This window comes from Lactuca saligna, chromosome 8 (genome assembly GCF_052625555.1).
Source record: "Lactuca saligna cultivar CGN05327 chromosome 8, ASM5262555v1, whole genome shotgun sequence".
Taxonomy (NCBI): Eukaryota; Viridiplantae; Streptophyta; class Magnoliopsida; order Asterales; family Asteraceae; genus Lactuca; species Lactuca saligna.
Genome location: NC_136424.1, coordinates 1594329 through 1606376, shown reverse-complemented (window position 1 = coordinate 1606376; position 12048 = coordinate 1594329). Strand labels below are relative to the sequence as shown.

At 37.1% G+C, this 12048-nt stretch overlaps 1 protein-coding gene across 1 annotated transcript; it reads right to left on the bottom strand.

Moving 5' to 3' along the window:
• Window positions 1–247: 247 nt before the first annotated feature.
• LOC145012195 (extra-large guanine nucleotide-binding protein 3-like) lies at window positions 248–3438 on the bottom strand. The gene is made up of 7 exons (XM_078970980.1): window positions 2382–3438; window positions 2159–2296; window positions 1969–2073; window positions 1680–1856; window positions 1262–1618; window positions 1020–1189; window positions 248–937 (listed from the first exon to the last, which is right to left on the bottom strand). The coding sequence occupies exons 1-7, from the start codon at window positions 3261–3263 to the stop codon at window positions 343–345; spliced, it is 2424 nt and encodes an 807-aa protein (XP_078827106.1). The 5' UTR covers window positions 3264–3438; the 3' UTR covers window positions 248–342.
• Window positions 3439–12048: the final 8610 nt, after the last annotated feature.

Sequence of the window (12048 nt, the reverse complement as noted above, 5' to 3'; positions counted from 1 at the left end):
ACAACAAACGGGCGGTGGCATGGCAAGGTGTATTCATTGAAACTCGTTTTTATGAAATGTAATAAGTTATTTGATATCTTTGTTTGTATATAAACTGATTTGTTGTATAACTGTTGACATGCTTATGTAATTGTTGTGATCTTATTAGGAGGATTGATATATGAAGTTCAGTCATTGATGATAAAAATAACATAAAAGTAGCCTAACCATATTGTACAAGAAGAAAAGACCAAGAAGACGGACGGAGTTATGTCAAGTAAACAGCGGGTAGGATGATATATACACACAACACATGTTGAAAAAGTGGAGTGCATGACATGATATTTACGGATGAAAGAAAAACTAACTATTTACAATCAAGTTTGAGTGGGTATAGAATGAAGTATTATCATCGTCATCATCATGAGCATGAGCATAGAGATGTTGATGTTGATGTCTTTGTTGATCCCATCTAATGACTTCAGTAATAAATGAGATTCCTCCTTGAACAGATCCACGATCCCTACCAACACTCTGCCACACAAAAAGCTTCCTACCAGTTATACCCGCATACACCTCCTTAAACTTCATACCCACATAATAATAAGCCTGGTTTGCCAATGACACGGTTGAAGTTTTCACCACCCCCGCCCCAAAATCACTAAACCACTCGCAGACACTCAACGGGGTCCGCCCGATTTTCTCCTCAAAGATGTCGTATTTGTTCAAAATAACCACAAACGGAATGTCCGCAAAACAAGCTTGTTTCACGAGCCTCTCGAACAAGTCTCGGTTTGCTAACATCTTGTTTTCCGTGATGATGACATCATCATTGTGTTTGTGGGCCCACACCTGGTCGTAGTCGCTTAACGCCACACAAAATATAACCAACCGCGCGTCTTCAAACATGTCTAGCCATTTGCAACCATCATGCAGTTTCATGCCAAGTAGCTGAAACCTATCACCAAACACAAACTTTATATTATTTTATCTGATCTTAATAATGATAGTAGTAATTCCAGAAAAGAAACGTAGGTCACCTGATTAAAGGAGATTGACCATTTTCATCATCAGATATAGACATAGACATGGGGCTGTGATCACGAAACGAGAAGTCCAGACACGAAAGACCGTTGGTTGGGGTTACTCCTTCAGCATATAAAATGTCCTTCTCCGATGGTTCATAATCGTTGCTTGATAACTCAATTGTCTGCAAATTGAATAATACCGTATTTAATAATGAAGAGCTGAGACCAATAGATAAGAAACAACATCTACCTACCCGATCAAGAAAATATTTGGCGACATCTGGAAGAAAATTCAGCTCGTCTCTTCGCCTGTAAGTCTCCTGAATGGCAGGATCCTTCCATATCTCATCAACTAATGGAGCATACTCCCGTGTCGCAGCCGGAAAGTAATTCTCAAAATCACCCATTGCCATTATATCCAGCAGCCAATCAGAGAAATGTTTGAATTTTGGTTTAAATGAATAAACACTTGAATCAGAATCATCTTCCTCTTCAAAACGCTCTCTCCCTTCAAGCAACACACTAAGGTATCTATATGTGTTGCTTTGTATCATAAGCTTAAGATGCTGCAACTCCTCACCACTCAGCTTGTCTCCATATAAAAACCTCACCTGCAAGTCACCAGCATTAATACAGATAGATATATCACATTATGAATACGGATTATGATACCTGCTTGAAGATGGTACTTGTCCCTGATCCTTCCAACCCAAACAGCATAAGCTTGTCGACTCTTGTTGAATGCTCCAAATTCTGAGTAATAGACTCATGCTTCTTCAACTTCAAACCCTGACACGCTTCATGGGGTACAGGCAAACAGAACAATGAAGAAATGAACCGAGTAGACGCCTACCTACCAATAAAACATCCCAGATAGATAACTATCATAAAACAATAATATATATATATATATATATATATATATATATATATATATATTTATTTATTTATTGATTCAAACCTTTCCCCATATGTTTCCTTTGATATTGTTTTGACCCTCTTCCTCATACGACCCATCATCATAAAGCCAGAAATGTGTTCCCTGTGGGCATTGTACCTTGGCTAGCTGAAATGCATATCAAAATTTCAGTTCATAAAACTGACTGTAATGTATACACCCACAGACTACTAAGTGTTACCATTTATTTTACCTTTAGTACCCTGAGTTCAACTTTTGTGATTTGACGCCCATTGATATAAACTTGTGTGTTTCCATTGCTTGCATCCATCTGAAGCTTACCACCCACATTCAATTTTGAACTTACAATCCTATCAGGCTTTTCCCCCTCCTGAAAAAATTCGTTACAAAATTTCAATCACAAAACAAACCAACAAACAAACAAACAAACAAGAAACTTTAAGCAATCTGCTTACCTGCCCCCAAAGTCCAGAATCCTTATCATACCAATACTTGCCTGGTTTTAACTTCAATGGAGGAACAGGGCAACCCAAAAGCTCACACAAATCCTCCTGCCCTAACTGTCTTCCATTCACAACAAGTTGCTCGGGACGAAGCTGATTAGCAAAGCATTCTTTTTCAGCCAACATTATCTGTCTCACCTCCAGAGGACTACAAATTTTAGACAACATTCTTGAGCACTTCCCTAGCCTCTGTCTTCTTGATTCATCGATAGGTCGCCCGATACAACCTACACATTTTCGTCCTTCAGGCATTGATCCCATTGCCTTGAGCAAACAGTTACTACAATACCTCGCATCGCAAACAATGCAACCTTCTTTTTCTTTCAATCTATTCCCGTTTCCACACCTGCTACATATATTCTTCTTCTGATTCTTCTTTCCACCAGTTTCCACGACAGGAGAAGCCGTAACACTTGTAGATGAATCATTATCTTCTTCTTCTTCTTCTTCTTCTTCTTCTTCTTCTTCTTCTTGGGTGGTATCGAAACTCAGTACATTGGAAATTCCATCTTCTCCGGTTTCGGAAGCCGGTGTAACGAGAGACGCAGCCAAATTAGTAGTAGCACTAGTGTATTTGTGGTGAATTTTTGGGGGTTTAGTAAAATTTGAATTTTTAGTGATGGGTATAGGGCTGCTGGTGGTGGTTCTGGAAAGGGCGTGGTGGTTAATGTTATTGTTGTGTGGGTGGGTGGGGGGTTGGTATTCGACGGAAATTGAATAATCGAGTTGATCTTCGTCAGGTAAGGGGGCTCCGGCCGGCAACATCTTACGAAGGAGATCTTCCCAATGTTGCTTAGAAGTTTGTTCATTGATGGCGTAATCATCATCCGTCATTGTTGGCAAGAGATTAGTGAGTTGTGAGGTTGATTGATGAAAGGAAATCCAGTCGACAGATACAGCGAGATGGTGGGGGCGGATTTGGAGAGGTGGTCGGCACTCGGCAGCCAAGAATCAAAGTTCAAGAATGGATGTGTTGTTACGCATCCAAACAAACGTCAGATTCACATCTGTTACCGTTTTTCTTTCACATTTTGTTTATTTATTAGACAAAACTACAAAAGTACATAAATGGTACTTATGGTTCTCAAAAAACCACATTCAAATCTTTTTAAGAAAATTTTCAATTTTTTAATATCGCTGTTTATGACTAACATCGTTAGTTACCAAGTGTTAAATGCTTGTGAAATAACAAAAAAATATCCTATTTTTTTCTTTTATATTAAGAAAAAGAGGAATAACTTTATACCTTATATATATATATATATATATATATATATATATATATATATATATATATATATATATATATATATATATATATATATATATATATATATATATATATATATATATATATATATATATATATATATATCAGTTATATATTAGTTGTGAGACGCATGTATTACATGAATTAATTTTAAATAAATAAATAAATAAATATAAATGTCTAAATATTTAAAAATTATGAATTTATAAGAAAATAAGAAAAATAATAAATCAAAATTCAAGTTGGAAATTAACTAATTGTCAGTTCAATACATATCGATTGAATACAAACGGGCAACAAGCTGCGCTGCTAACCCTTTCTGGATGGCAAAACCAATTCTTTTGAAAACAATATTTGTGGATCTAGGAGATATGATATTAGGATGCATGACCCGTTGGACTCTATAATAATAAATTATTATAATGAAAATGTTTTTTTTATCCTTAAACACATAATTTAAATAAATAAACAAAAAAAACTAATAAACTTTAATTTTGAGAATTTTAAAATTAAAAGGTAATATCATTGATGATATTGATAACCATTTATTACTACATTTATTGCAGTTATTACATTAAAATATTATGTGAAATTTTAAAAAAAATAGAAAAACTTATAAAATGACATGTGGAAAAAACAATTCAAAATAACTACAAAATAACATTTGACAATTAAACGAGAGTGTGACAAGTGACAAAAAAATACAACCCTTGGTTACCGGTATGAAATTATTTTCAAATTGTTTATGTTTTCTCTTTAGGACATGGTGTGTTGGAGCCTCAACACGATGTGTCGAGATGTCTTTGGTCGTGGAGTTTAATGAGCCCACACGACGTGTTGAGGTACCTCTACACAACGTGTTAACAGCTGGGAAGAAAATCCTGATTTTTAGAGTGTTGCACCCTATTTAAAGGCATTAAGTCCCCTTGACTTGTCACACCCCCAAACCGAGACGGAGTGTAACGCTTGCAGATTCGGGCTAGTTAATTTAGAGACAATGAGCATCAATAATGAGTTTTTAATTGAAGATTATTTAGAATGATTAATCTTAACCAAGTTGTAGTATATGTTACAAGGGTTCTGTACATATAAAGAACGCGGAAATCTGAGTTATAACGAAGATGTTATGGTCCGTCGAAGTTTTACGGTAAGACCGGTACGCTATCCGGATACGTAAATAGTGAATTTGAATTTTAGTTTGACCGGTTTTTGGCATACGCGACCTAATTGAGAGTTGAAGATCTCATTAATAGGAACTCAACGATAAAAAGATAGATAAAAACGGAGTCCGTATGTAGAAGTTATGAATTTTACGCAGACATTTAACAATATAATCTCATCCTACTATTAAGTTTAAGATCAGTCAAGAATTAGCCGACGGGGTCAAAATAAAAGTTGTAGATCTTATTTTTACCTACGCGTGGATATAAAGAACGTCAAAAACGGAGCTCGTATGCGAAAATTATGGATTTTAGAAGTCGGAAGTGTGCTGTGTGAAAAATGGGTGGCGTGACACAATATTGGTCATTGTTTTCTCCCCAATTCTTGCCACCAGATGGTGACATGTGGCACCAAGTTCAGCCATATTTCACCCTATATAGAACCTCTCCCATTCTCATTTTCTTCACACTTTTTTCATTCTTTCTTCTCTCTACACTCTCTCTAAACCTCCCAAAACCCCCCTAGCGCTATAAGAAAGCCCTTGAGTGCTCGACGACTCCGAGAAGAAGATCTTTCGGCTCGGAAGTTCTGCCCCTACAACGCTTGACTTCTAGCCAAACCCCCTCGTAGGTAAGATACGGCTACACTATTTTAAATATAGTTTTTATTTAAATATAGTAATGTTATTAGGACCTTATAATAAATATTTGGGCTATTATTATGAGTTATATAAATGTCGTTATAATATCTTTTTAACCACTCGTGGTACGGGGAGTCTGGTTTGGAGAGCCGCTGGGGTTGCTGGATTTCAGAAGTGTTATATGCCAAAATGATCCTGCCCTCCTGTGTTCCATGTCTTGTCGTTGTCTATACATAGTGGGTGAAAAGTATTGTGTTAACACTTATATAATAGTAATAATAGTTAGATTATTAATTAGTCTCGTCGAGCATTAGACTAAACTCTAATGGTAATGATACTAGGTTCTGTGAAAGGAGTTATTTAAAGTAAACGAAGTGTCTTCTGAGTGCCGAATCACCACCTTTTCAAGTGAGTGTATGGTCCCTTTCATCTTACACATAGATGTGAAGTATTTTATATTGACTACGTGTTATTTATGCATATTATCTGTATACTTGCTATCTATGTTGGATGAACGATTTTATACAAGTTTTATATGATTTAAACTGTATATGTATTTATATCTACATAATATGTTGGGTAAAACATGGGTAGATGAAATATGAGTTGGATGATGAGTTGATAGGTGATATAGACCATGAGGTAAGGGTGAGAGGTGGATGATGTGAGAATCCTTGTTCCCAAATGATGGCCCCGTCATCTAGCAGAGTAAGGATGACAACCACATACTATTCTAGACAGTCCAGTGGAACACTAGCATGCTCGCAACCTGTAGGTGTTGTGAACGATGTGTTCACTGGTGTACTCTAAAAAACCCATTGACATGTATTGGGAGTGGACTCTCGAAAACGATACTGTCAATAAACGATATAACCGTAGTAGTTGTGCACGAAGGACAATACCGGAAGCTGCACCTCATAGAGAATGTCACAATTCTGGCAGCTGCACCTAAGTGATAGAACTAGCAGCTGTGCTTGATAGGTGTGTTATTGACAACGATGGACTTCGTACCTATTCCTTAGGTTAATCCTTAGGAATGAATGAATGAGAAATAACTGATTCATAGGGTAGATCCTTAGAGTAAAGAAGATAATGGGGATGCGTAATTGGGTTAACTGTTTGATGATTAAACATCATAATTATATTATTGTGGGTTTAAAACCCTATGTACTCACCAGGTTTCCCAACCTGACCCACTCAGTTTATTTATATCACAGGTGTTGATATGAAGTCACATTACATTGAGAGATTAATGAGATATAAATCATTAGTGATAACGAATGTAAGTTCTGTTTATACTTATGTCTCTGTATTGACAATGACATCCCAAATGTTTTAAAATGAATAAAAATATTTTTCTTCAGAATTGATTTGAGAATGTATTTATCATGTTTTACTGGGAATAAATTCCGCAACATTTTTATTAAAAACGGTACTCTGATTTTTATAAAGCATAAACAAAATCGGTCTTTTTCAGGCCGTGAAAATGAGGATGTCACAATTAGTATTAGAACATTAGTTTAAGCGAACTAGGAGTATGGATTTATTTCTAGACTTAAACTTAGAATGCTAAGCAATGATTGCGAGGAGTGTGTCTTAGGTAATACAGCTGAATAGACACAGACACTAGCTTATTTAGGGAAAATGCATAACATGCTTTTATGTGCTAAATGATTTATGATGCTTTATGATGCTAAATGTATGATCGGATCTATGGTCTGTTGCCGACCGGATCTGGAAACTTTATGTGTTCAGATTTCTAAGCGTTTAATTACGACATTAGAACTGGCATGTAACTTTTCGGAGTAAGAGGGAGATTTACACGTCGATTGTAAATAAAATCTTTCCTATCTAAAATCTCATCACTGGACACCGAACATCTGAAACGGTATATAGATCGACATGGTGAGAACTCGAAGCGGATTGGGAAGCGGTAACCCGCAGCTTGATCCACAAGTGATTGAGCGTGCGCTAGAAGTAGCAGCCGCACCCAAGCTAATCACTATGGTCGGGGTACAAGCAATGATCCAGATGCTGTTAGATCGTCAAATGGAAGAAACAAGGTGTTTTCTTCAACAGAACCGATATGAACCTACGGTGCCTGTTAAGCAGCCCGAACTGAATGAAGAGTTGTCATAAGAGGGAAATTACAGTTGTACGGTGAGTCAAGTTGGACCCCGAGCAATCAGGAGAAACGACCCGGACAGAAGGATTGACCAGAATGGGCGCATGTATAAGAACTTCTTAAGTGCCAAACCACCAAGTCTTGCTGGAAGCCCAAAACCAGTGGAGATTATAGACTGGATATCCGAGATGGATATGGTATTTGAGATCTGCGACTGTAGCGATAAGCAAAAGACGGTCTTTGGAGTCAAACAACTAAAGACCTGTGTTTACGTTGTATTTGAATCATATATGATTGTCTCACAAAGTTAATAGCAAAATAAAGACTTGAAGCCACTATGCTCTGTCTTCTAGAACCTGCGCGTGTATTTGTATACTAGTGTCCTGATAATACAAGTGGTTTTGAAAAAAGTGTGAACATTAAAGCTGGTGAGTTCATAAGCGTTTTGTTTTAGAAAACAGTTTCTTTGTTCTTTGTAAAATATGATGCGTCCTCCAGGAAATCCGATATCTCCTGATGTAAAGAATGATATGTAAAATGGCTCATACTAGTTTCCTTCTACGAGTACTTAGTGTATACAAGTTACATACAATCCAGATCAAACTGACAATCGGTTGTATGGTTCTGCCCAAGCCCACAACCAAAAAAGGAACAAGAAATGGGGCGGAAGGCACACATCCCACTGTTTGTTGGATCCTCATTGTATATAACCCGGTCGTATTCACTAAGTACTTACAGAGTTAACTGTAATGGTCCTTTTATAATTGTAAGTATATTCTTCCATAAAATCCTATATTTTTCTGATGTAATGACACGTAAGTTTTTTTGACTCATACTTGGAAAGGTAATTGTAGCGCCCGTAGATCCGGGCTAGTCAATTTAGAGGCAATATGGGTCGAAAACAAATTTTCGGCAAAAGATTATTTAGAATAAATAATTTTAACCAAGTTATAGTATATGTCACAAGGTTTCCGTACATATAAAGAACGCCGAAATCTGAGTTATAACGAAGAAGTTATGGCCCGTCGAAGTTTTACGGCAAAACCGACACGACACCGGGAAGCGTAAAAAGTGAATTTATGATAGAAGACTTTTTAGCCTTAGTTATCTAAACCAAAGTCGTATATTATGTTAAAATGAGAAAATCTGTAAAAAGAACGCCCAAATCTGACTTCGTATGAGGAAGTTATGATTTTTCAAAGTTTCAGCTTAGTAGTGTACAGCCCGAAACTCGAATTTTAGTTCGAGCGGTTTTTGGCTTACGCGACCTAAATGAGAGTTAAAGATATCATTAATAGGAACTCAACAATAAAAAGATGGACGAAAACGGAGTTCGTATGAAAGAGTTACGAATTCTTCGCGGTCATTTAACAGTCTAAACGCCTCCTACTGTTAAATTTATGATCGGTCGAGAATTAGCCGACGGAGCCAAAATGAAAGTTGTAGATATTATTTTTACCTACGCATGGATATAAAGAACGTCGAAAACGGAGATAGTATGAGATAGATATAGACGAAGCTTAGTCGCTACTTTTCGAGCGCGGCGAATTCGATATAGTTTTGTAAATCCGAGATAGAATGAGAATTAGCCAACGAGGTCTAAATGAGAGTTGAAGATCTCATTAATAGGAACTCAACGGTAAAAAGACGGACAAAAATGGAGCTCGTATGCGAAAGTTATGGACGAAGCTTAGTCCCTACTTTTCGAGCACGGCGAATTCGATACAGTTTTGTAAATCCGAGATAGAATGAGAATTAGCTAACGAGGTCTAAACGAAAGTTGAAGATCTCATTAATAGAATCTCAACGGTAAAAAGACAGACAAAAACGGAGCTCGTATGCAAAAGTTACGGACGAAGCTTAGAGGCTACTTTACTATAAAACTCCTATAAATACAAGGGTGAACTCCTCATATTTTCTTCACATCATAAGCCTCTCTTTCTCTCTCTAACTTCTCTCTAGCCTCCCTAAACCCCTCCCAAGTCTATGGAACCTCCCTAGCACAAGAAGAAAGCCCCGGAGCGCCCGACGGCTCCGAGAAGAAAAGCTTCCGGCTTGGAAACGCTGCTCTAGCGAAGCCCGATTTTTAATAAAAACTCGTTGTAAGTGAGCTACGCCTATACCATATTTAATATAGATTTTATTTAATTATAGTAACATTATTAGGACCTTAAAATAATTATTTGGGCTATTATTATGAGTTATATTGAGTGTTATTTAACGCTTATATAATAGTAATAATAGCTAAACTATTAATTAGTCGTGGTTAACGTTAAAAACTAAACCCTAGTGGTATTGATACTAGGTTTTGTCGAGGAAAATTGTTTTGAGATAACGAAGTGCTGTCTGAGTTCAGAATCACCACCTAATCAGGTGAGTGCATGGTCCCTTTCATCTTACACATAGAGATGAAGTATTTATTATATAATTTACGTGTTGTGAGTGCATGTCATGGTCCCTTTCATCTTACACTTAGATATGAAGTATTTATTATATAATTTACGTGTTGTGAGTGCATGGTCCCTTTCATCTTACACATAGATATGAAGTATTTATTATATAATTTACGTGTTGTGAGTGCATGGTCCCTTTCATCTTACACATAGATATGAAGTATTTAATATAAACTACGTGCTAAGTGTGCATATTATCTGAATACTTGCTGTCTATGTTGGATGAACGTTTTATACATGTTTTAAAGGATTTAAACTGTATACGTATTTTATATATACGAATATGTGGGGTATGATGATGGGTAGAAAGATGATGAGAGATAGAAGATGACGTGAGTATACATTGGCAGCTATAGACTTAGTGCCTATGGGACAAACACCGGTAGCTATGGACTTAGTACATGTCAGACGTTGGTAGCTATGGATTTAGTACCTGTTAGAAATTGGTAGCTATGGACTTAGTACCTATTAGTTAGACGTTGGTAGCTATGGATTTAGTACCTGTAGGAATTGGTAGCTATGGACTTAGTACCTGTTGAACGCTGGTAGCTATGGATTTAGTACCCGATGAGTAGGATATAGCAGCTATGGAATTAGTTCTTTACGAACTAACATCGGCAGCTATGGATTTAGTGCCAGTCCTATAACCCTGGAAGTAAGGGACTTCGGAATAAACAAATGCAGGATAGACGACTCTTAGGTTAAATCCTTAAGAGTAAAGAAGATAACGGGGATGGGTAATGGGGTTAATTGTTTGATGATTAAACATAACAATTATATTATTGTAGGTTGAAAACCCTATGTACTCACCAGGTTTCCCAACCTGACCCACTGAGTTTATGTATACCACAGGTGACGAAATGAAGTGACATTACACTGAGAGATTTAAAGAGATGTAGATCACCAGTGTAAATAGTTGTAAGTTCTGTTTATGCTTATGTTTCTGTATTAACGATGACATCCCAAACATTTTAAGATGAATAAAAATATGTTTCTTCGAAAATGTTTTAATAACGTATTTATCGTGTTTTTCTGGGAACAAATTCCGCAACCTTTTTATAAAATGAAGTACTCTGATTTTCATAAAGCATAAACAAAATTGGTCTTTTCTGGCCGTGATTTTGGGGATGTCACAGTTGGTATCAGAGCATTAGTTTAAGCGAACTAGGAATATGGATTTATTTCTAGACTTAAACTTAGAATGCTAAGCGATGATTGTCAGGTGTGAGCACTAGCTTATTTTAGGAATGATGCCTAAATTGCTTTTATGTGCTAAATGCTTTGTGCATGATATGTTGTTATTTGTTCGGATCTATGGTCTGTTGCCGACTGGATCTGGAAGCCTTATATGTTTAGGATTCTAAGCGTTTAACTACGATATTAGAACTAGCATATAAACGTTTCGGGGTGATAAGGATGATTTAAGACGTCAATCCTAAATTAAGATCTAGATTCACCTTATTCGGTGTATAGATCAAGATGGCAAGAACCCGTAGCGGAAACGTAAACGCAAATGGGAACAGGAACCAACCCCCAGTGGTTCAGCAAATACCTGTTGTAGAAGAAGTTGCGCCTGATCCAGTCACCATAGCTGGAGTTCAAGCCATGATTCTGACTATGTTGGCTGAACAAAGGGAAGAAATGAGACAAATGTTGAATAGGGACGAACCTACCGTACATGTTGAACCGACGGAGCCAGTTCCCGAGCAATCTGAGGAAGGGAACTACAGCCGCCAAGTGAGTCAAGTAGGGACTCAAGGTGAGCAAAGGGATGACCCAGAAGGGAGAAACAACAAGGATGGGCGGATGTACAAGAATTTCTTGGGTGCGAAACCACCAAGTCTCTCAGGAAGCCCGAAGCCGGTTGAGATTATGGATTGGATCTCTGAGATGGAAATGGTGTTTGAGAGCTGCAGCTGTAACGAGAAACAGAAGACTGTCTTCGCAGTAAGACAGCTGAAAACTGGAGT